This window comes from Scyliorhinus canicula, chromosome 12, assembly GCF_902713615.1.
Source record: "Scyliorhinus canicula chromosome 12, sScyCan1.1, whole genome shotgun sequence".
Lineage (NCBI taxonomy): Eukaryota > Metazoa > Chordata > Chondrichthyes > Carcharhiniformes > Scyliorhinidae > Scyliorhinus > Scyliorhinus canicula.
Window position 1 is genome coordinate 157,447,454 of NC_052157.1, and position 24,789 is coordinate 157,472,242.

Below are 24,789 nucleotides of genomic sequence, written 5' to 3' on the forward strand. Positions count from 1 at the left end.
TAGCATGTCCAATCCACCTCAGCTACACATCTTTGGACTGTTGGAGGAAACCCATGCAGACACGAGGAGAACGTGCAAATTCCACATAGGCAATCACCCAAGACTGGAATTGGTCCTGGGTCCCTGACTCTGAGACAGCAGTGCTAGGCACGGTGAGGCAGCAGTGCTAACCACCGTGCCATCGTGCCTCTAGTAAGTTACGCCCGCAATCTTGTAAAGAGCAGGGTGCTTGCACGGCCGCTGTCTTTATAAGGGCAATGTATGACATGAACCCAGTTTGCTTACTTTCAAGATTTACGTACCATGTATAAAAATAAAGGGCACGATCCTACGGCACACTGCACTGGAAAAGCAGCTCGCTGCGGCACAGCGTGGCTCCCGTGATCTACCTGGCTCGCAACGCCTCACGAGATTCAACACAATCATGTGAGACGTTGAGAGGTGAATCCTGCCCACAATGGGCAGTAAGCCGTGCTCTAATTTGCACCTTCCCAAGGTACCGGAGGCTTTGGTATTCAATCCGTTTGCTTCACGGATCTCGGGTGAGCGCTGTTTGGTACTGGTCCCCACAAAAGGGAACCAGACGGAATGGCACTTGTTGGGGTCTCCAAGGGGATCGGAGCCCCCCAGCTGCCTGCCTTTGGGTGCCATGGCACTGCTAGTGTCACCTGGGTACCCTGGCAGTGCCAGCCTGGCACCTTGGCAGTGCCACTTGCGTGTCAGCCTGGTACTGCCCGGCATGGGTGTTGGGGGGTGGGTACTGGGGGGTCCTCCCATATTGCATTTGGGCAGGGGATAGGTCGTGGATTCTTTTGGGGGCCTCCGAGATCGGGGACACCATTTAAAAATAGTGTCCAATCTCTCGCTACAGCAGGCAGTTCCGCTGAGCGGAGCTTCCCATTGTTAAAAAACAGGGCTATGTGTGGCCTTGGCCATGCATTCCTCATCCAGGCCCCTTATTCAACACAAGTTGCGTTGAATAGTCGTGTGTTTTGAGGCATTGAGTGCTGGGAAACACATGGCTAAACGCGCTCGCTCGGGGACTTTGTTCCCTTTTGGGACGATTGCGCCCAAAGTGTCTGTCAATACTTTTCAAAATCAATTCTGCAACATTTAATTGATCCTTCTTAAACTGAGAGATTTAGGGATTCTGTGATGTGAACGCAGGAGTGGTGCGTTTTTGCAAGCTCTGGCTCTGCTTGTCTTGCAATCTTGTATTTTATACTTATGCACAATTCATATTTGTCTCTTCTTGGGATATATGTTTTGTGCTGTGTCCCTGGAGGATCCTGAGTGGTGTTTTGCCAAGGGGAGCTCAGCTAAATTGCAGAAAATCTTTGACCGTGGCGTTCAGAGTGGGCTGGGATGAGGCCCAGTTTTAGTTACATTAATTTGGAGGTGGCTGAGCAGGTCAAGTCTACCTTCTCGAGCAACATAGATGGTGTCATTATCCTGCAAATCTTCTATAATCCTGGACGTTACCGCCTTGTGATATGTTGTTGATTATTTATTGTTGTCTTTTCTGCAAGGCTGTGTGAGATGTGAGCATGAGATGATTATCGTCTGTTATCCTGTTCCGACAAAAATCACAGTCAATTATGTGAAAAGTGGTCTGTGCACAGTTTTACTCCTTTTTGTCATTGTGTTGTAATCCTTGTGGTTATGGTTTTTAGAGCTATTAGAATGGGAGGATTTGAGTGGTGACGTATGCTGAGATGGGTTTGTTTAATCCTTGGCTGGATTGTTCTTGACTCTTTGTGCCTTGACAAGGTGTCCATTTAGGATGTCCTGAGCTGCTGGGTATTGCTTCTTTGGTATACCGGGGCTTGGGGTTGAGCCGAGTCCTGTTGTGCCCTTGGTACTGTTCAAGTTGAGGGAGACCTATATTGTTGTATGCCCAAGCATGGTGCGGAAAATTTATCCTGAACGCTCATGGTAATTGTAAGCAGACGAAATGTGCGAGTGCGTGCACCATTTTACCATGCTTTCGTGGTTTCATGATTCGGGTTTCCCCCTTGGTTTCCAGTGGGCTTGCCTAGAGGCATCTAGCTATGTCTAATGATTGTATCAAACCAGTTATAATATTGTTTTCCTGGTCCCCTCTGTATTGATGTATGTTCAGCCATTTTTCTCCTCGCTTACTGCATTGTATTAATTTTGTAATTTTGTTCTGTTTATAAAATGTAATAAATATTCTTTTTAGAATGTAACAGAATATGCACGCGTTTTAAGGGTTCTGCTCCTTCCACAGTATCATATTTCAGCATATTTCAGTTTTCTTTGCAGTCTTAACTGAATCTTTCGGGTTACTGAATATTTAATAACTTATGTTCACAGTTCTTCTAACTGACACGACAACATAAATTATTAGTGTGTTGAAGCATCGCATTCAGTACTAATTCTGGATGTCCCTGTCACTCTTAGTACTGTAAAATGTCCTCCGTGTCAATAAAATGCCTGTGAGCTAGATATTCTGAGCAACCTGCTGACCAAATGATGTGTGGGATCCATGGAATCCACAAACATAAGAGCATTGCAATAATAGAGTTAAAAAGCAAACTTTGTTGGTGCTGTGCTGGGTAAATTGATGTGCACAGATGTGGAGAAATCCAGTGTGCACGTGCAGACCAGTATCATCTGCCATCTTGCATAACCATATTACATAGGCAGGAGACACAGTGATTGACCAAATGCTCTCCTGTTGAACTTGAGATGCGTCTTTTCGAAATAGTCAACAATTGAATGGGAATGGGATTGAAGGAGAGGGGTAGTTTCGTGAACAAAATGAACTTTGAGAAGCCATCAGGGGAGATGGGAGGGAAAGTGCGAGTTCAAGAGTTAAGTGAGGTAGAAGTAGGTTTGATCTGCTGAGTAAAGGAAAGTAGAGAGATGACCAAGGCAGTTAAAAGGATGGTCGAGTTTTTATAATGTGAATTATATTCTGATGGTGGTTGCTTGTGGTAACCTGATGATCAGATTTGGTGCTGATGATTAGATTTAGATTTATTGTCACGTGTACTATGATACAATGAAAAGTATTGTTCTGCATGCAGTCCAGGCAGATCGTTCCGTACATGAAAAACATAGGACGTATGTTAAATATACTATGTAAATACATAGACATAGACATCAGGTGAAGCATACAGAATATAGTGCTATAACTGTAAGAGAAGATGCATAGAGAGATCAGTTCAGTATATAAAAGGCCATTCGGGAGTCTGGTAACAGTGGGGATGAAGCTGTTTTTTTAATATGTTGGTGCATGTTCTCAGACTTTTATATCTCCTGTCCAATGGCAGAGGTTGGAAGAGAGAATAACCCGAGTAGGAAGGGTCTTTTGATTATGCTGCTCACTTTCCCAAGGCAGCTGGATGTGTAGATAGAGTCAATGAATGGGAGGCGGGTTTACTACACTCTGTATTTTCTTACGGTTTTGGGCTGAGCAGTTGCCATACCCCGTTGATGCAGACAAAGGGCGTGTACGACAATTCACTTCCTGAAGTCAATGACCAGCTCCTTAGTTTTGCTGACATTGAGGGAGATATTGTTGTTATTGAAAGTTGCAGCTTAAATCAAATTTGATTTGAATATAAAATAGGAATTGTTTGCTTGGATCATAACTATTTATCTTATTGAAGGTGCTGTAATCTTACATAGGTGTGTTTCTCTAAAGTGCAAACCTTCATCTTGGGTCATTGGGCCAGTGCTGAGCTTTGACATTCCTTCCGTTTTATGATTAATGAATGATTGATTGATTTGTCATTTATCATGGAATAATAATAATCTTGTGTTTTAATGGTGCTTTAACATGTTCTCGGGATGCTCCAAGTACTTTACAACCAATTAATTGCTTTTTGAATGAATTGCTGTTGCTTAATAGGCAGCTAGTTTGTGCATAAAAGTCCCAAGATAGCAATTAAAATAATGACTAGCTAATTTTGGGGTACAGGGTGACCAGAATATAAATATAAGGTGGATTCACTGGCTCATCATTTGAATAATCATAGAATCCCTACAGTGCAGAAGCAGGTCATTCGGCCCATTGAGTTTGCACCGTACTCTCTGAAAGCGCACCGTGCTCACACTCCTGCCCAACCAGCCCTATCCCTGTAACCCCATTATGCCGTGAGAATTCGTGGAAATTTTTGACAGCACCATAAGAGGGCAGATGGGGCCTTGGTTTTGCTTCATCTGAAGGCAATGCCTCTAATAATGCAGTATTTCCCAGCGCAGCACTGGAGTGCCAGCCAAGATTATACGTTTGGGTTGCTGGAGTGGGATTTAAACCACATCCTTTTTACTTGGGCAAGAATGTTGTCACTGAACCATGCTGACATTAAGCTGCTTTTGTGCTCAGCCTATGGAATTATTAATAGAACAATGATCTTAGAGGAATTTTTTTTTTCCTTGGGTTGCGATGTTGTCAAAGCATCTTCAAATGCTTCAAAATAAATAATTTCTGGAGTAGAACATCGTATGTAGATTAATCTGGTAGCAGTTTTGATGGTACCGTTTGAAAAATAAATGTTAGTGAAGATGCCAGGATAACTCCCTGAAGTTATGTAAACGATTCCATGATACAAATTCAAGTTCCTCTATGTCTGAATGATATCTCAGTCAAAGGTCAGGAAGAGTGCATTTTACAGCACTTTCTCAGAGTTTTCTTAATGTAACCGGCACATTCGCCGTACTGCTTGTTGGGGGGAATAACATGAATTTGGTTTGGTTCGTCCAAAGAGCCTGTTTCTGTGCCTAGATTATGTCCCTAACTTCTGGTGAGGGACTCGAAACTAAGAGTTTCATCAGGAGGGCTGAACTGATGTGGTGACCTCAAATTCTAGTTGTAAAGGTACAGCTGTATTGTGAAAATTGAGTATTCAATTTATGGAGAGGAGGAGATGCTTTGAAGCAAGCAGAAGGGTCTGATGTATTGGACATTTTAGACGAGCAGGCCTTGACTGTTGGGCTTTCTTCTCACACAGGTACAGACGAGTCTCCGGAACCACTACCTATCCCAACATTTATGTTGGGCTATGAATGTGATTTTCTGGTGTTATCTCCATTTGCATTGCCATACTGGGAGAAACTTCTCCTGGAGCCATATGGATCACAAAGGGATATTGGCTACGTTGTGGTTTGTCCAGAAAACGAGGCGCTTTTGAATGGAGCGAGGAATTTCTTTCGTGATCTCAGTGCAGTTTATGAGGTAAGTCGCCATGCTAGGTTGATTCATATGAAGATCTTAAATATGTTCAAAACTTTGATACACAACCTCAGTGCAGAATTAATAATGAGAATTTATTAAAAAAAATATTGTTTGAAATGTAGTCCTGCAGACTTGGGCAGCACAGGCCCATCTCAAAATTGCTTCCTGATGGAATCATGGAAGTGGGGACGAAAGCAGCCTTGAAAATCGCAGAGCAGCCGGTAAATGACTGGTTCTCTCAGCACTGCGTAAACGCCAGCAGTGAAGCATTTTCAAAACTTAAACTTTACGCTCAAGTGTGCAGACATGATCTGGGTAAGTACTGGCGACAGTAGTGAAGGTAATGAAAAATGAAATATCACTTGAGGTTAATTCAAAAGTGAACTAATATCTTCAAAATTGTATTAGTTAAGGCTTAAATTGGTTGCTTTTTGTCTTTGAGCAAAAGCAAAATATTGAAAATTACAGGGTTTTCTTGGGAATGGCTGGTCATTAATATATATTTAAAATCCTGCAGCAGTTTTGAATCTGTCTGCCATGAACCCTCCTTGCTTGCAGCTTCTGTTTTCCTTCATCGTGGAATGAGAATCTAACAGAAGTGTAGAGTCTGGCCTTCTAGTATTTATATTGTGGATTGTACAAGCATTTTCCTTTTCGCAAATAGGATTAGTTTCCTGAAACCTGTTATTAGTCATAGTTGCCAGTAGCTGCATACCATTACGCAATATTGTTCAAACTGAAGGCTCCAGGATGCTTGGCTTCACTCTCCCATTTACTTGTATGTGCTGCTTATTCAGTCTCCGATTGTGCAAACATCAGATATATGCTGGGAATAGAAACAAAAAAATGTTGGCAATGCACAGCGTTTTTATTGGATCCTGCAAAAAGAATTAACATTTCAGATTGGGAACCTTTTATCAAAGTTTTTCAGGTTGAGACCATTTGAAAGTTAACTTTTCAAAAATGTCTTCCTTTTTCAGATGCCTGTTTTGTTTTGATATGCTTATGTTTTCAACAATTTTTGTTTTTATCCGAGAAAAGGAGTTCCTTTGATAAACGCCTGAGAGATTTGAAGTTAATGTTAGTGTATTTAAAAAAAAATGTTTCCTCTCATTTCAGGCCCATACCTTGCTGGTCAAACATTGGACAGTTCTTTGCTGTCGCAGCCTAACCTCGTCTCCTCTTGCAGTCGGTCCAGTGCATCTCAAACTCCAGTACAGGTCCCTACTGGGGGTTCATCTACCACATCCTCCACCTCTGCTCCTGTACCAGCCAGTACTTTAGCAAACACTGCCATAACAGCCACTGTCGCCAGTAGTAATTCATCGAATGTGGCCTCAGCACCTGCAAATGTGGCCAGCGCATCGTCAGCAGTAAAGCCGTCTTCCTCCTTTCCTCCATTTACACATTTGAATAATTCCTCTAGTGCTGTGACTATGCAAGGTTCAGCCTCCCAGAGTGGGCAGCTAGTTCAGCAGAATAATGGGACATCTGGTGATTCAACAGCGGGCGGAGCAGGACAACAGCACCAGGAGCCTCCAGAGAGGTGAGAAGGATATATTTTGTGGGTTGGTAAAAATGTCTCCGCACACAATTGCAGTCCACTTCATGTGAAAATGTTAGCGATCTTAAAGCTGGTTATTTACCGTAACTTGTTTGTCTGCATTATTTCTGGATGCACACCAGGTTTCAGGAACTTGATCTGAATGGTTCATTTGACTGTCAGCTAGTTTTTCAAATACAAATTATAGACATTGTCACAGTGTGCTGAAGGTTCAGGATTGCTATAGCAGGCCATTCAGCACTGCTATCATGTTCTGCCATTCATTCCCCTTGCAATAATCTCCAGCATCCTACTTGCTTTCCTAATCACTTACTGTACCTGCATATGTTGTGCTCGGGTGTTTGCTGATTTGATTTTTATACTTCTTTATGACTACATTGTAGCACCATGGAAAGGGATAAAATTGGGGTTCCGACAGAGGGGGAGTCTCATGCCATCAATTACCCACCATCCATCGTTGTGTACATTGTGGATCCTTTTACTTACAATTCGGAGGATGAAAGGTCATCATCTTCAAATGTTTGGACACTCGGGCTATTGCGCTGCTACCTGGAGATGATACACTTTTTACCACAGAACATCAAGAATGCAATATCTGTGCAGGTGAGTGCAGTTCTTTAAATGTAGAATGGTCAAATAAATGATTATAGAAGATGTAGTAATGTACCACATTTTATAAACATATATGTTCCCTCGATACTGGTACAAATTACCGTCCGTATTCAGAAAAAAAATTCAACTTTTAAGAACTGCATGTGGTGTAACTTCTCTTGAAGCCAATCAAAACCACTACTTAGAACCCATATAATGGATTTAACACTGCATTCACCACACTGTAAAAAGTTGTATGAAGATTTACACAGCAGTAATTTCCCAAGATTTGTGACATTATAAAGGGGGAACCTATTGAGCACAAGTGCAGTGTTGCCTTACAGTAAGGTGAAGTTTGAAAGGCTACATCACCTCAATTGCTCTACGTTTCTTTCCAGTGGTTTGTTACAAAGCAGAATTTTGGAGGTTTATGGGCATACCAACCTCTCCTTTCACTCAACCAAAGTATATCGTATTAGGAGAAGCTTGGAAATCCTTTTTTCCACTATCCAATTATTTTTCTACAATTAAGGGGCAATATAGTGTAGGCAATCCATCCACCCTGCATTTCGTTTGGGTTGTGGTGGTGAGACCCCGCAGACACAGGGAGAATGTGCAAACCACACGGACAGTGACCCAGGGCTGGGATTTGAACCCGGGTCCTCGGCACAGTGAGGCAGCAGTGCTAACCACTGTGCCACCCTATCTTTAATGTTGTTCTGATGATTTCCCTGGCTGCATGAATTCCTTTTGCCTTCCTTTCCCTCGGGCAAGCTCATTGTATTTATCTTTGATGAACAAAGCCTTGGAGAATTAATTCATTCTTAAAAAATTCACACCAACCTTCTGGGTAGAAAGCCATTGTAATACTATCACTGGATATTCTATTAGTTAGTAAAATTATTCTGAAATAATAACTGTCTGTTTTGGTTCCTTACTTGAGAAAGGATATAATAGCACTCGAAACAGTTTAGAGAAGCATTAGAACAGTTCCTGGGATGAAGGTTTTATTCACTGCAGTGTTAATGTAAGCCTACTTGTGACACTAATAAAGATTATGTATTATTATTATCTTTATTAGTGTGATAAGTAGGCTTACATTAACACTGCAATGAAGTTACTGTGAAAAGCCCCTAGTCGCTACATTCGCCGCCTAATCGGGTACACTGGGGGCAAATTCAGAATGTCCAATTCACCTAACAAGCGCGTCTTTCGGGATTTGTGGGAGGAAACCGGAGCGCCCGGAGGAAACCCACACAGACACGGAGAATGTGCAGACTTCGCACAGTGACCCAGCCGGGAATCCTGGCAACAGTGATTCAACAATGCTAACCACTGTGCTACCATGCCATCCTATTTGTGTGTTTGTATGTATTTCAGTATTTGGATCTGCTGTGATATCACAATTAATATAAAAGTCTCTATTTGGTTAAGAAGGAAATGTTTGGAGTGAGCCACTTGTTTGAACAGTGTTTTCTCAGCTTGTGCATACATTATCTGTTTGTTTTGATCTCTTGCAGTCTTTGTGCAACAGAATCTGAACAAAATAAAGGATGTGTGTTTGTAACCAAACTGTTCCTGTGCCAGTACCAGCCAGCCTGAGGACAAGAGAGTGGCTGACTCTTGTTAGTTCAGATGCTTAACGTTTGGTCGTTTCAATTAAATACTAACATCCATTATACTCACTTCAGTGGATCCTTTAATTTGGGTGGGATGGTGGGTGAGGCAGGGGGATGTAAATGGGAGCATTGTGTTAAAATATGTTTCAATAATGCTACTCGATTGTGGCATTTAGCATAAGAAGCTTGTTCTGCCTGAAACATATTGATAGACCCAGTTGAGTCAATTAGCAGAGCAACATTCAAAGAAGTTGTACTTTCTTATTTGGAGAAATAGGGCAAGTCCACTGCTAGTGTCTAACTTGGGTGTAACAGAGGCCAAAGTGTTGCTACATTAGGTCACAAGATGCTGCAGTATGTTGTGACTGAGCAAAAACTATTCAAAGGCACAAGAAAATGGTGTTTATCATTTGCTATAATTATTTAGCTCCTTTTGCAGTGAATGAGATGTTCATCTGATCTTGAGTTTCCACATTCAATACATCATATTCAGTCGAGTAACTCCAAAGTGAAGACAGCAACATCAAATTGGATTGTTGTCAAGTGCAAATTGGTTGTCAGAATTTCAAGGTGCAAAAGGAACATTGGAACATGATAGTCTGTTCAGCTCCATTAACCTGTTCCGCTATTCAGTGGGATCTTGACCATTTTGTGTGATTTGGCTCCATATCTTTTAATATACTTTAACTAGCAAAAAATCTGTTCATCTCAAATCGTAAAATGGCCATTTGAACTGCAACATTTTCCAATTTGTTTTTTCTGGGAGTTCCACACTTTTACCTTCCTTTGCATCAGGAAGTGCTTCCTGACTTCGCTCCTAAATGGCCTTGTTCTGATTTTTATATTCCCCCACAAGCAGAAGTTGTTTCCCTATCAATTCCTTTAAAAGACCTCTATCATTTCACCCCATCACCATCTATTCAAGGGAATATGAGACTAGTTTATGTAATCTCTCCTCTTGGATCCCTGGTAACATTCTTGTGAATGTGTGCTGCCTGTGTATCATTTCTAAGATATGATATGACACAGTACTCCAGATTTTACTCACCAGGGTTTTGTATAACTTTCAAAACTGCCTCCCCTTTTATGTTGGAGCCCTTTATAGTCATACAACATTCTAGTCACCTTTTTGATTATTTTCATGTAGAAGAGCAAAATGCTGCAGACTTTGAAAATCTAAAATAAAATCAGAAAATGCTGGAAATATTCAGCTGGGAAATATTTGTAGAACGAGAAACACTTAAGTTAACGGTTAGAATTTTCTGGTTCCTGCTGGTGAGTTTACAGGTGGGAGGTGGGTATGTAAAATTTTCCAGGTGGAGTTCTCACTATCCTCTCACCCGCCCTGACCTATCTGCAAGTTTTAGTCAGCTGGACGGGGACGGGGGCAGCCCTCCTCCCTTTGCCAGAATAGAGGCCTTTTTTTTGGGGGGGGGGGGGAAAGAGAGGAGAGAGAGAGAACTGAGGGGCAAAGTTTCACCTCCAACCAGTTAAAGACATTTGAAGTGATAAATGGCAGTAGGGCTGCTCTGATTGGCAAGGATACTTTCCCCACTGACTCTTTGGGCACAGGGTGGGAAATCCTGTTCAACATTTCAGGTCTATGGCATTCCATCAGCACTCCATTTTAGCAGGCTGTGTTTGTGAATTCCTAAATTACTTTCAAGCTTTGTTGTTCCTAATTTTTTTTCATCACTCAGATCTATCATTTTAAGAAGAATAAAACTTAAAAGTACCCAATTCTTTTATTTTCCTATTAAGGGGCAATTTAGCGTGGCCAATCCACCTAGCCTGCACATCTTTGGATTGTGGGGGTGAGACCCATGCAGACACAGGGAGAATGTGCAACCTCCACACGGGCAGTGACCCGGGGCCGGGATCGAACCTGGGTCCTCAGCGCCGTGGGGCAGCAGAGCTAACCACTGCGCCATTGTCCTTCTTTCTGTGAACCTGTGCGGCTGTGTGCTGGGCCGTTTCGGAGAGCCCTTTTATCCCTTTCTGGCTCTGGTATCCAGGATTGCTCTTCCATATTTTGTAAAGGCATTTGACTTGCACCAGTCCTCATGATCAATACACCATTTATAATTGCATCAGTAGACAATCAATGCACAATAGCTACACCTTGAACTACAATTAACAAAGTCTAAGGCCTGTTGGTGATTTGGAGTCTAAATTGATCTTTGGTAACACAATTGCAATTGCAATCAAAATGTGGTAATGCAGTCACTAATATGCAAACAATCCAGTCATTTTGAATTATTTTTTTCTATCTCTTATTGTTAAACTGTATATTCCACAGGCTCAATATGTTAAACTGTTCTAAGTTTCATTTAAGCATTCTGAAATTTCTAGTTTTAAGCAAGAGGTTATCCCTAATCATCACGACATCCTTTATGTGCAGCTAACCTAGTCATTGCTTAAAAATACTTTTATGAAAGAATTTTCATGTATAATGAGCAAAACACACAACATGGAAAACAGATGTTAAAAAAATGCGATATTAGAAAAAACAGAACCCCAACCATACGAAGCCCACCAGGAGAGAAACTCTTTACCCAACAATGAGAACTAATCCGCCCCCCCAACCCACTAAGCTGCTGATGATTAATTTGTTAAACTAGGAAATGAATAGCCGCTATCTCAGGTAGAACCCCCTGACGGTGTACTTGACGTGTCAGATGTAAAAATTCTATGAGGTCACTGAGCCAGACCAAGGCACTGGGCGAAGCAGAAGATCTGCTGTTTGGGGGAGTGTTGTGTTCTTTCAGGGGATTTAAAAAAAAAAAGGGAAAACAGTTTGTAATTTGGTTGTGTCTTTAGATGATTGTGATTCGTTGATTGTGTTTGAATAAAATATATTTTGCAAAAAAAAAACGGCCGAACATTAACCAATAATTGGCGACCCGTAACAAAACTTTTCTGGTTGTCCGTTATCACCTCCGGGGTACATGGCTCGTAACCCTACGGTGACACCTTAGCTAGCAGTTTGATGTCAACATTCAGAAGAGAAATGGTGGTGGTGTGGGGGCACGGCGCAGAGGTTAGCACTGCTGCCTCACCGCACCAAGGACCCGGGTTCGATCCCGGCCCTGGGTCACTGTCCGTGTGGAGTTTGCACATTCTCCCCGTGTCTGCGTGGGTCTAGTCCCCACAGCCCAAAGATGAGCAGGGTAGGTGGATTGACCACGCTAAATTGCCCCTTAATTGGAGAAAAAAGAATTGGGTACTCTTAAGTTTATTTAAAAAAACAAAAGAGAAATGCATCGAGAAGAAACACACCGTGAGATTTTTAAGATATAGAGGCCTCTGAGAGCGTAAGGGCAAGGACTCCTGTGACGAGGAATTGTTAACCATGTCCACTATCAATGGTGTTAACTGGCTCGCAAACTACTTATGAAATTTGACGGGGTGCCCATCAGGACCAGTGGCCTTACCCATTTGCATCAATCCAAGCCCCTTCAGTACTTCCTCCGGACTCGACGACCCCCCCAACTCCACCTGCCTTTCTCTTTCCAGCACCAGAAAGGACAACCCATCTAAGAACTCCGACATGACTGAACTATTCTCCAGGGGCTCTCGCCTATAGAGGTTCCTGTACAAAAACTCCAAAGGCCGCATTGACTTCATTTGGGGCAGAAACAAAACTGCTGCCTGAGTTTTTAATTTGCTCAATCTCTCGGGAAGCTGCCTGCCACCTGCCAGCTCAGCTGGTGGGCTAAAAAATGGCTGTCCTTCTCCCCATACTAATTTTAAGAAAAAAACCCTTGAGCTTTGGAGCTGTCCCAGTGAACAATAAATGAAACTATGTTTGCGCCATCTTCCTATTTGCAAGCAGCTCCTGCGGTAGGGTCAAATGAATATTAGAGATCTGTCTTGAGGATTGCGTCCACCGGCTGCTGCCGTTCCACCTTTGCTGTCCTATCTTAATGTGCCTTACAGGAGATTACCTCCCCCTTACAACCAGTTTATGTGCTTCCTACAGTGTGAAGGGAGAGATCGAGTCGTTCCTATTTTGTGTTCACCACTCACAAAACCCCCTTTTGATCAACAAAGCTACGTCCAGCCTTTATAGCGGGGGCTGACTAGAATCTGTTTGCAAGGCCAAGTCCACGAAGTGTGGAGCATGGTCCGGGATTACAATTGCCAAGTATCCTGCTTTCCGCACCCAGGGTAGAAGTGACCAAGCCACTAAGAAGGGGTCAACCCTGGAATAGACTTTATGCACATAGGAAAAGAATTAGAACCCCTTGAAAATGAAAATGGAAATCGCTTATTGTCACGAGTAGGCTTCAAATGAAGTTACTGTGAAAAGCCCCTAGTCGCCACATTCCGGCTCCTGTTCGGGGAGGCTGTTACGGGAATCAAACCGTGCTCCTGGCCTGCTTAGTCTGCTTTCAAAGCCAGCGATTTAGCCATGTGCTAAACAGCCCCAGCCATGTGCTAAACAGCCCCTTGTCCCTGGGTGCAAAAAGTGCCACGGGTCTGCCACATCCAATCTGTTCCATTAAGGCCAGATGCGCCTTTGCCACCCCCGAGAGAGCAGTCGATTTAGGCCCGGATCTATCTAGTTTAGGATCCAATATGTAGTTGAAGTCCCCTCCAAAGATCAGTTAATGTGTGTCCAGGTCAAGATCGAGAATGGAAGACAACATTGTTCTAATGGATGTCACATCATCCCAATTTGGCACGCAGACATTTACCCGTACCACTGACGTACCCTCCAAAGACCCACTGACCGTTGTGAATCTGTCATTGGGATCCGTTGTGGTCCTAGTGGCTGAAGAAAAACACGTTTATTAACTGAGATCGCTGCACCTCGGGGCCCGTCCATCAAATGGACTGAATGGAACACTTGGCTCAGCCACCCCTTCCGCCGTCTGGTCTGATCCTTTACCCGCAAATGGGTATCGCAGAAACACCACTTCAGCACTTAGATTCTTTAGGTGAGCAAAACTCTCGACCTTTTTACCGTGCCGCCCAATCCCCATGCATTCCAGGTGGCCAACCGAATTGGGGGGCACCCATTCCCGACTTAGCCATTTCCACCGCCGGGAGCGGCCAAGTACCTACTCAAAAAATGCGGGCCCCGAGGTGACAGCCAAACACGTCCACAGAGTGAGAAAGAGAATCTCACAATCGCCATCTGCAAACTAATCCCTCCCCCCAACTTCTCACAGATGATACTAACTTAGCTATTCTTACCACTGTTTACACACCAGCAGTTAACTCTTGAGCATTTATAATATACAGTAACTAAAATTCATAGTGCATTTATATAAGCCCATATTTCTTACTTGCGTATGCTGAAACACGTGTTACGGTTTTGGCTGTTCACTTTATCCATTTCTCTATAGCTGAGTTCTTCCATTCTCCGGAGGCTTGTACCCCACAGAAAGATACGCTGGGAACATGTCCCCCCCGTCCCCAACACCTTAGTGACCTTGTACACTCACCTTTATTTGTGTCAAAGTGGCTTGGACATTTAAACTTACTGGTGTACAACAGCTAGTGCTGCAAAAAGGAGGCGTGGCTTCACGTTCCCCGATGATCTCCTGCACCGCGCAACTCCAGGGGCAACTGTGATCACATTTCTCAGCAGGCCCAGGTTAGAAGCCTGGGTGAGAAATGTGTAGCTGTAGACTAAGGTAAGTGAAAAGGAGTGAGTGGCAATCCACTGTTGTTTGCTACCCCATGGAAGATTAAGCCCATGTCATTTTTTCTTCTATATACCCCGCTTTCTATTGCATTAATTTTTACGAAATTGAGGCTCCAACACCAATTATCTTGGGACAGTACTGGTTAGAGGGCGGGAGGGAGAACAAGACGAGCTGTGGTGTCTGGTTCTGATTTGCTATCCAGTTTCCAGTGTTTGAAGGGCCAAGCATGAAGCCTTGGGTTGGTTTTGGCCTCTCTGCCTTTCTTTGTGCTGCTTCTTTTGTCGCATTGGTCACAGCTGTTGTGACTTGTTTCTGAAGCTGTTTGATAAAGCAATGCTGTTTGGGCAAAAGCTGAAGGATGTCTAGTACTGCGGAACATCACGGCATAAATGCTCCTTCCCTGGAGGGAGCAATAGTTCTCTCATCATCGTTACTTACTGTTCTGAGCTAGTGCGTTGCAGAATAGTACAAAGGCATCAATCCCAGAACACCTGAAAGTGTTTCTACAGCCAGTGAAGTACTTTTGAAGTGTATTCATTGTTGTAATGTGGAAATGAGTTTCCAGTCTCTGTGGAATGGTCCTTCTTTCTCCCCTCAGATGAAAGAACTGAAAAGCCTCAGCCCCTTCTATTTCTCTTGCATACGCCAGGAGTGGTATTGGAAACGGCTAGCTACTCTAGCTTAAATATTAACCAGAGCTTGGTGCATCTTATTAAAGATGGAATGTTTCCAAATATTAGAGTGAGATTTTAATGAGACGTACGGGCAGCACGGTAGCCTTGTGGATAGCACAATCGCTTCACAGCTCCAGGGTCCCAGGTTCGATTCCGGCTTGGGTCACTGTCTGTGCGGAGTCTGCACATCCTCCCCGTGTGTGCGTGGGTTTCCTCCGGGTGCTCCGGTTTCCTCCCACAGTCCAAAGATGTGCGGGTTAGGTGGATTGGCCATGATAAATTGCCCTTAGTATCCAAAATTGCCCTTAGTGTTGGGTGGGGTTACTGGGTAATGGGGATAGGGTGGAGGTGTTGACCTTGGATAGGGGGTAGGGTGCTCTTTCCAAGAGCCGGCGCAGACTCGATGGGCCGAATGGCCTCCTTCTGCACTGTAAATTCTATGTAATCTATGTACTCGTTTGAGACTTGAACTAAGACTAGGTTCACCATTTTTTTTCATTTGTTTTTTTCTTCACAGATTGTTCCATGTCAATATCTATTGCAACCTGTGAAAAATGATGACCGACACCTGTATTCCCAGCACCTTAAATCATTGGCATTTTCTGTGTTCACTCAATGTCGGAGATCTTTACCACCCTCCACCTATGTCAAAGCACTGACTGGCTTTGGCCCTGGATTGGCCTTAGACAGCACCTTAAAGAGTCCAGATGTAAGTCATGTGTCTATCTATTTTTTTAAAAGAACTCTTCATTCTACATTCTCCATGTACTTAGGCTTCTTGTCCACTTCTGATTGGTGGCATTTCCCCTGGAGTCAGTGTGGCACCATGAATATATATCTATTGCTTTCCCCCAACTTTAGCATTGAATTTGTTGTTCCTTCATGGTTTCTTTTTATTTTGATGGCTTCCTGTAAGAAATGGATGATGTAGATTTTCTCTGGGGCCAGAGTGGTATGGTCCTGATGAAACGTTTGCTCAGCATTTTTGGGGTGCTAGGCTTAAAAAGAGGGATGCCAACAGGTAAAATCTTTTTGTGCTCTGATTTCTGATCCACCATGAGTAAAGAATATGGCTGCCTCAACCCCATTTGACTTGTTTCAGGTTTTGTAAATATTATAATTACCCCTCATCAGTAAAAGATGGGCATGAAACCTGAATGAAAGGATCGTCACCTCAGCACTCCGGATTGCAGCAATTAGCTTGGGGTCTCTGGCTCTGAGGGAATAGTATTTTGCTTAACCTGCTTGTAGTGTGATCGGGGAAAGCCACATGAAAACGGAGATTACCAAGAAAAGACTAAGTTTTGATCTGGAATATATCTCCATTGGATTCGAGCACAGTGGGAATCTTGCTAATACTGCCAATGCATAGGTATCCATAGATACCAAGAGCAAAAAAAAAATGCTTACCTGCTGATACCAATACCCAACCAGAGGCTGGGCATGGAATCTAAATCAGCAAAGCATGCCACCAACTCAACTGGCAGCACTCACCACTGATCTCAATTTAAGTCCCACTGGTCAAGACAGTTACCATATGACACTGTCACACTGATGGCTCACTGGTACTGAGGAGGTTTGAATGCTATTGTGCAGCTCAAGACCCAGTGGTACCTACTCATTCTACTGGGCGCCACCTGCAGGTTCAGCCTAAGTACTGACAATTGTAATTTTCTAATATATCCTATAACCAGAGTGAATGTCCTTAACATGTAAATCCCCTGTGAAACTTTAATCCCTGTTAAAACATAGGAAAGTCAATTGACTCTTGAGATATCTATTAAACCTGTATTATGCATAATACTGGGATAGAGCCTCAGACCTCCGTTATAGATCAGTGCCACACCAAGAGGTGTGGACTACTGTGGAGCTGAAATGTTTAAAATGTGACCTAATTCTGAACTTCTCTTTTTCCTGCTACAGAGACCAGAGCATTTACGGATTTACAGCCCACCATTTATCTTGGCTCCAGTGAAGGATAAGCAGACTGAGCTGGGAGAGACATTTGGAGAGGCTAGCCAGAAGTACAATGTTCTTTTTGTTGGCTATTGCCTGTCACATGATCAGAGGTGGTTGCTTGGAACATGTACAGATCTCTATGGAGAATTGCTGGAAACCTGTGTTATTAATGTAGATGTACCAAACAGGTATGTAGACAACTGGAAAACATCAAAATATAGGCTAATTCCCCAGTCTAGTCAAAAAGCTAGTGTTAAAATTGCTAGCAATGCAGACTGGCAGTTGTTTACAGAAATGAACAGACAATTCTATTTAGACCAGGTGTACCTCCCAATCTGTTTTCACAGAAAAAGATTAGTATATATAGATGCTGTACATTGAATAAAGTTAATTAGGCATTAGAGACATATTCTGGTAACACATGGAAAGTCATGTGCAAAGTACTTGCAATTGCAACAGGTCCCTGATAGGACACTCAAACCTCTGTGTGGTCTTAAGAAGTGTTGGCACCACCTTGAGTGCAGGTATCGTGCAGCAGATTTGCACCAGTCTTCAAGATTTATTTTTTTGGGTGGTTTGCCATGCCAACATCTGGTTTTTGCATTGCTTGTGAAGGACTAACGTAAAAATATATGGTCAGAAAAATCATTTGTGGGGGGGCCGGGGCGAATGGTAAGAAAAAAAAGCAAGATTAAACCATTTTTTAGGATATCCAATTACTTTCTTAACGTCGATTCTAGTTTTTTTTTTCACCCATTTGATAGTGCTGTTGTTAGTCAGTATTGAGGAGAATTGTTGCGATGTACCTACATATCTATTTTGTGATTCAGCCAATTGGTATTCATGTGTGCTGCTGTGTTCTGCTTATATCTTCAGATTTATTCATCTTGTGTACCCTTTTTCTTTCACCTCGAGGAAGGAATTAATTCGTAGTTGGTATTACTCTTCCATGGGCTCCAGTTAGATCCCTTTGTAGCTTGCCCAAGTGGCCCTTATTTATGAGCCTAGGCTGGAACTGTTGGATTTCTGACCAAATGTCGCAAAATAATCAAACCTAACTTTTGACTTTTCTCGGGTCTGGGTGTTTTCCCGCTAACTCATGCAAATGATAGTGTCTTTAGATCAGGGGTGGGCAAACTTTTCCGTGCAAGGGCCACATTCAGAAATTCATAATTTTAAAGGGCCGCATAGTATATTAAGTAAAATAATTACTTCACCCGGTTATGATTCTGGGCGCCTCATATAGAACATAGAACAGTACAGCACAGAACAGGCCCTTCGGCCCTCGACGTTGTGCCGAGCAATGATCACCCTACTCAAGTCAACGTATCCATCCTATACCAGTAAGTAACCCAACAGCCCCCCCATTAACCTTAAAAAAAAATTTAAAATAAATTTTTTTTTTTTTTTTTAATGACTTGGTGGGCCGCATGGCCGTAGTTTGCCCACCCCTGCTTTAGATCGACTAATTCCAGGCAACGAGCAAACGTGGAATTATTTTAATCTGTATGAGTCAGGTGCCATGAAAATGGGTGAGGTGGATGCATTTTTGCCCCATGGAACTTGTCTCTGCTTCTCTTTACTCTATTAACTGAACTGTATAAGTTTTTGAGGGGCCTTGACAAGGTGGATGTTTCCGCTTGTGGGAGAAACGAGAACTAGGGTTACCCCTTAAAAATAAAGGGTCGCCCATTTAAGACCAAGATGAGGAGAATTTCTTTCTCTCGAGGATCCTGAATATTTGGAGCTCTCTCTTCCTCAAAAGGCAGTGGAAGCAAAGTCTTTCAATATTTTTGAAGCAGGGTCGACAGATTCTTGCTAAGCAAGGCGGTGAAGGGTTATAAGGGCTAGATGGGAATGTGGAGTTGAGGTTGCAGTCAGATCAACCATGATCTTAGTAAATGGCAGAGCAGGCAAGAGGGGCTGAGTGGCCTACTGCTAATATGTATGTTCATACTTTCAGTTTCTTTTCACTTGCATATCTTCTGATGCCCTTTGCCAATTTTGCAGCTTCCAAGCACTTAACAATTCCTTTTCACCATGGACACCCAACACCTTACTCAACCATAGCAGCATGAAGGCTTTCCATTTCTTCCTTGAATGGAGGCCCAACCAATCCCGATTTGTCACTTCATTCCTCTGCCTGGATGAAGTTGTTCCCAAATTGAACAACTTCTCCTTTTGATGCCACTCAGTTCCTCCAAACTAAAGGTGCTTCTACAAGAATCTGTATGGGCCATAGCTATTCTTGCCTTTTCATGGGACATCGTCATGTTGTGTGCTCTGCTCGAAGGCAAGTCCTAGGCTCATTGTCCTTTATGCTTCATCCTGAGCTATTTTCTTGGCAGTTTTTGTTACTGGTAGTTAGTAGCGACGCACTGGTCCTTTATTCAAATCCCTTCCTTTCCCAAGACGCCTTCCCATTGTCATGACGCCCTAAACTGGTGCGTGGTCAATTCTAGCTCCATTTGACCAGGATTTGCAACACAAGTGAATTTAGATGTTATTTTAAAATACCTGAGGACCTTGGCTGAGGTTTGTAAATTTTAACACACACAAACTTATTATTCAACAGTAATACAATTAAACTGACAAAAAATGACCTGACTAGTCACTGTCCGTGTGGAGTTTGCACATTCTCCCTGGGTTTTGCCCCCACAACCCAAAGATGTGCAGGGTAGGTGAATTGGCCACTCTAAATTGCCCCTTAATTGGAAAAAAATGAATTGGGTATTCTAAATTTATTTAAAAAAATAAAAAGTATAGAGGATCTCTGATGCACTATGATGTTTTTCATTTAAAGTTGTTCAAAGGTGTTCAAACTTTCGCATAGATGCTTCTGGGCTTCAGAAGGTTTTCTCTGGCAAGGCTGTCTACTTTTTTTTGTAGATTCAAAATAATTTCAACCTCTGGTTGTATGTAATTTTAATTTTCCTCCTCCAACCTCTCTGCCCTTGCCTTCCAACGCTGTTCCGGTAAATTGCAGCATAATCTCTCGGAACAGCACCTCATCTTTTGATTAGGTACTTTACAGCCGAGTTCAACAATTTCAGATTATAACCTCCTCTCCCAGTTTTTGAACTGTAGGTGTTGGTGATGATTTTTTATGCTCGCACCTTTAGACCCATTTTTTTTCTTTGTTTGTCCCATTACCATCTTGAACAATCATCCCTTTTGTTTTATAATCCCTCCTGCCTTTCACATATCTTCCCCTTTGTTCGTACTCACCTCCCCCTTTCCTTGGCTCTGTACTTACAACCAGTTACATCTCTAGCATTTTCCAGTTTTGTAGAATGGCCATTGACTTGAAAAGTTAACTCTGTTTCTCTCTCCTTACAGACTGAATGTTCCCAACATTTTTTGTTCTTATTAAAGAGGTAATTTGTGTCTCATCTGACAGGGCTCGAAGGCGGAAAGGTTCACCCCGGAGAATGGGTCTGCAAAAACTCTGGGACTGGTGTTTGGGCATCATGCAAATGACATCACTACCCTGGAGGGTTGTTATTGGACGTCTTGGGAGGATAGGACATGGAGAGTTAAAAGGTGAAACAATTTAGATGAGTAAAGCAAATGAACTCCTGCGACATCTTACAAACTGGCTCACTGCATATTTATTTAATCGTTTTCTTGGTATGTTACTGGAAAATCATTCTTGAAGTATTGGTTCCAGATGTGTGCACTGACTAATGCAGATCATTCTCATAAAGACGCATATGAAACAGTCAAATGTTTTTTATATGTATGTGTGTGTGTGTATTATACATGTAAGAATTTTACCAGACCTGCGCTATTACTCACTAAATTGGCTGATATGCGGTTTTATAAGAGGAATGTTGTATCATGTAATAATGTACAGCATTTTTCCACTACTAGAGAGAGCTTTGGGCCAAGTAGAGTTCGGTCATTGGTGGGTGAAAGCTATGTATTGCAAAATGCTTGTAATTAGGCTTCAGATCAGCACTCTCTTTGGAATCCAAAGTAACAGTACAATGGATGAGAAGATGGGGTCAAATGTAGAGGATAAACCAGGCAGGTCCAGTGGGCAGAGCAGACCGGGAATACGATGAGGCACCTGGGAGGATTGGTAGGCTAAACTGCATTTTGATGGAAGGAGTCTGATGGACAAGACTGATTAATTCAGAGTGCTTGTTTTCAGCACATGGAATTATGACATTATTGCAATCGCAGAAACTTTGTTGAAAGAAGGGTAGGACTGGCAGCTGAACGTTCTGGGGTATACAAATTTCAGGCGTGATAGAGGGGAAGTAAAAGAGGACGAGGCATGGCATTATTGATTTGGGAGAATATCACGGCAGTTATCAGGGATGATATCTTAATAGATTTCTCAAATGAACAAAAAAGGGTGATCACATTGCTGCGAGTGTACAATAGGCCCACAATTAGGGAGCAATGGAATGCAGATGTTTAGGCAAATCTCTGAAAATTGTAAGAAAAATGGGGTTGTAATAGGGGATTTCAACTTCCCCAATATTAACTGGGATTCTTAAAGTGCACCCAGGAGAGCTTTTTAGGCTAATATGTAGACAGTCCTACAAGGGAAATGGGGTTTGCTGGATTTAGTTTTGGGGATTGAAGCTGGGCAAGTGGTTGAACTTACTGTGGGGGAGCATTTTGGAAACAGTGACCATAGCTCAGTAGAATTTGAGGTAGTCTGGAAAGCGGCAAAGATAGACCGGAAATTAGGGTTCTGAATTGAGGGAGGGGCAATTTCAATAACAGATTCAATAAGATGGGATTTGTCCAAAGTTAACTGGGAGCAGCTAATTGTAAGAAAATCTACGTCAGATCAGGTGGGATTCATTCAGAAAGTAAATAAAAGTATTGGGCCAATATGTTTACGTGATCATGAAGGGTGGGAGTAGCCAGTCCAGAGAGCCCTGGATGTCCAGGCATATCCAGGGTTGGATAAAGGAAAACAAGGGAGGCTTATGGCAGATACTGAGCTCTCAAAACAGCAGAAGAGTAGAGAAAGTGCAGGGGAATAAATTAAAGAGTGAAGAGGGCTTATGGCAGATACTGAGCTCTCAAAACAGCAGAAGTGCAAGAAGAGTAGAGAAAGTGCAGGGGAATAAATTAAAGAGTGAAGAGAGGGTATGAAAAAACAGTGCCGGGTAAAGTAAAGGAAAATCCAAAGGTGTTTTGAGTATATTAAGGGCAGGAGGTTGACCAGGGAAAGAGTAGGGCCCATTAGTGACTAATCAGGCAATTTGTGTGAGGAACCGGAAGATAGGTGAGGTTTTAAATGAGTACTCTGCACCTGTATTCACAGGATGGTGTAAGTATAGAAATCAGGGTGACACAATGTGATTTACTTGAATGACTTAACATTGAGAGGGTGGAGGTTTAACAGTTTTAATGCATCTAAAAGTGGATAAATCCCTGGGACCAAATGAGATTTATCCCAGGTTAATGTGGGAGGCAAGGGAGGAAATTGCAGAGGTTCTGACAAAAATTTCAAATCTTCCCTGGTGACAGGAGAGGTGCCAGAGAACTGCTGGTTAGGCCTCAGCTGGAGTGTTGTGTGCAGTTCTGGTCACCACTATAGGAAGGAAGTGATTGCACAGGAGGCTGCAGAGGAGATTCACCAGGATGTTGCCTGGCCTGGTTCATGTCATCTATCAAGGGAGAGAGGATAGGCTGGTGTTGTTTTCCCCAGAGTAGACAAGGTTCAGGGGGGACCTGATTGAGGTGTATAAAATTGAGTGACATAGATATAGTGGGCAGGAAGGTACTTTTTCTCCTTAGTGGAGGGGTCAATAACCAGGGGCAGGATATTTAGAAGAGATGTGAGGAAAAACCTTTTCACCCAGAGTGGTGGGAGTCTGGAGCTCATTGCCTGAAAGGGTGGTAGAGGCAGCAACCCTCTGCTTTTAAGAAGTATTTATACGAGCACTTGAAATGCCTTAGCATACAAGGCTACTGGCAAAGCCTGGAAAATGGGATTAGAACAGATAGGTGCTTGATGACCGGTGTGCGTGCAATGGGCCAAAGGGCCTTTTTTCGTGCCATGAAACTCTGACTCTAATACAACAAACACTCCTATCTATCATAAGAACATAAGAACATAAGAACTAGGAGCAGGATTAGGCCATCCCCCCTCATCCTTCTAAATTCTGCATTGTAGGGATTCTATGGTTATGTTCCCAGTCAGCTGATATCAGTCCTATTACAGCCTCAGTTCACGGATTATAGCAAAAAAAAACTGAGTTCCTGCACTTGATCACCATCAAATAAGATCTGCTGGAATGTACATTTTTAGAAATCAGATGGAAAGAAGATACAACACTCTGCCCTCTAAACTGCCACTTTAATCCAGACATGAACAAGGGCCATTTTGATACTGATTTTGTTTGCATTCCATCTTGCCTTGTATGCGTAGAAGGCCACAATTGTTCCCTTTCGCTTCTCTCCTGCATGCTAACTCCTGGTAGATATCAGCAGGCTTCATTAAATGGCCCTTGTTCATGTCTGGATTAAAGTGGCAGTTTAGAGGGCAGAGTGTTGTATCTTCTTTCCATCTGATTTCTAAAAATGTACCTTCCAGCAGATCTCATTTGATGGTGATCAAGTGCAGGAACTCAGTTTTTTTTTTTGCTATAATCTGTGAACTGAGGCTGTAATGGGACTGATATCAGCTGACTGGGAACATAACCATAGAATCCCTACAGTGCAGAAGGAGGCCATTAGTTCCATTGAGTTTGCATCGACCCTTTGAATGAGTACTTGACCAATTTCCACTGCCACGCCCTATCGCTGTAACCCTATAACATGTCTGGAAGCTAAGGGACAATTTCTCATGGCCAATGCACCTAATCCGCACATCTTTGGACTGTGGGAGGAAACCGGAAATTCAATTGTACCTGAGCCTACAAATTCCGGAATAATGGATTAATGTTTAGCCCTTTGATTTGAGATTTCTTTACTGAGTAATGGAGATTAATGAAATGAAATGAAAATCGCTTATTGTCACGAGTAAGCTTCAATGAAGTTACTGTGAAAAGCCCCTAGTCGCCACATTCCGGCGCCTGTCCGGGGAGGCTGATACGGGAATCGAACTGTGCTGCTGGCCTGCTTGGTCTGCTTTCAAAGCCAGCGATTTAGCCCAGTGAGCTAAATCAGCCCAGTAATAGCTACAATAATGTAGAAGAAAAAGGAATATTACACAAATGTTTTACATTCACCTATCTGCCAGTGTTTTCAAAAGTGATTTCTAGGCTGTTGCACGATACAGGGCAAAGCCATCAGGAAAGCATTAGGAGAAAAGTTCTTTAAAATCCAGTGCATACTTATAATGCTGTCTCACCAACTCATGCTGATCTTTTACACTTCTTGCAGACTGGAGTTGCTTGCTTGGTCGACGCACTTTGCAATCCCTCAGCCGGCACCTGAAGGACACTTGCAGAATGTGTGGTATTTCTGCAGCTGATTCTCCAAGCATCCTTAGTGCTTGCTTGGTTGCCATGGAGCCCCAGGGATCATTCGTGATAATGCCTGGTAA

General features: G+C 42.8%; 1 protein-coding gene across 5 annotated transcripts in view; it reads left to right on the plus strand.

Moving 5' to 3' along the window:
* The window catches only part of med13a (mediator complex subunit 13a), a 213,345-nt gene that overhangs the window by 159,961 nt on the left and 28,595 nt on the right, over positions 1–24,789 (plus strand). For all 5 annotated transcript variants that reach the window (XR_005462660.1, XM_038814673.1, XM_038814674.1 and 2 more), the window contains exons 19-26: positions 4,983–5,206; positions 5,329–5,521; positions 6,326–6,752; positions 7,154–7,373; positions 15,829–16,020; positions 17,235–17,458; positions 20,671–20,813; positions 24,627–24,785. Coding sequence is in view for 4 of the 5 variants with exons in the window: in XM_038814673.1 (XP_038670601.1) it covers positions 4,983–5,206; positions 5,329–5,521; positions 6,326–6,752; positions 7,154–7,373; positions 15,829–16,020; positions 17,235–17,458; positions 20,671–20,813; positions 24,627–24,785 (1,782 nt within the window). In the remaining variant the exon portion in view is untranslated. The remainder of the gene's footprint in view (positions 1–4,982; positions 5,207–5,328; positions 5,522–6,325; positions 6,753–7,153; positions 7,374–15,828; positions 16,021–17,234; positions 17,459–20,670; positions 20,814–24,626; positions 24,786–24,789) is intronic.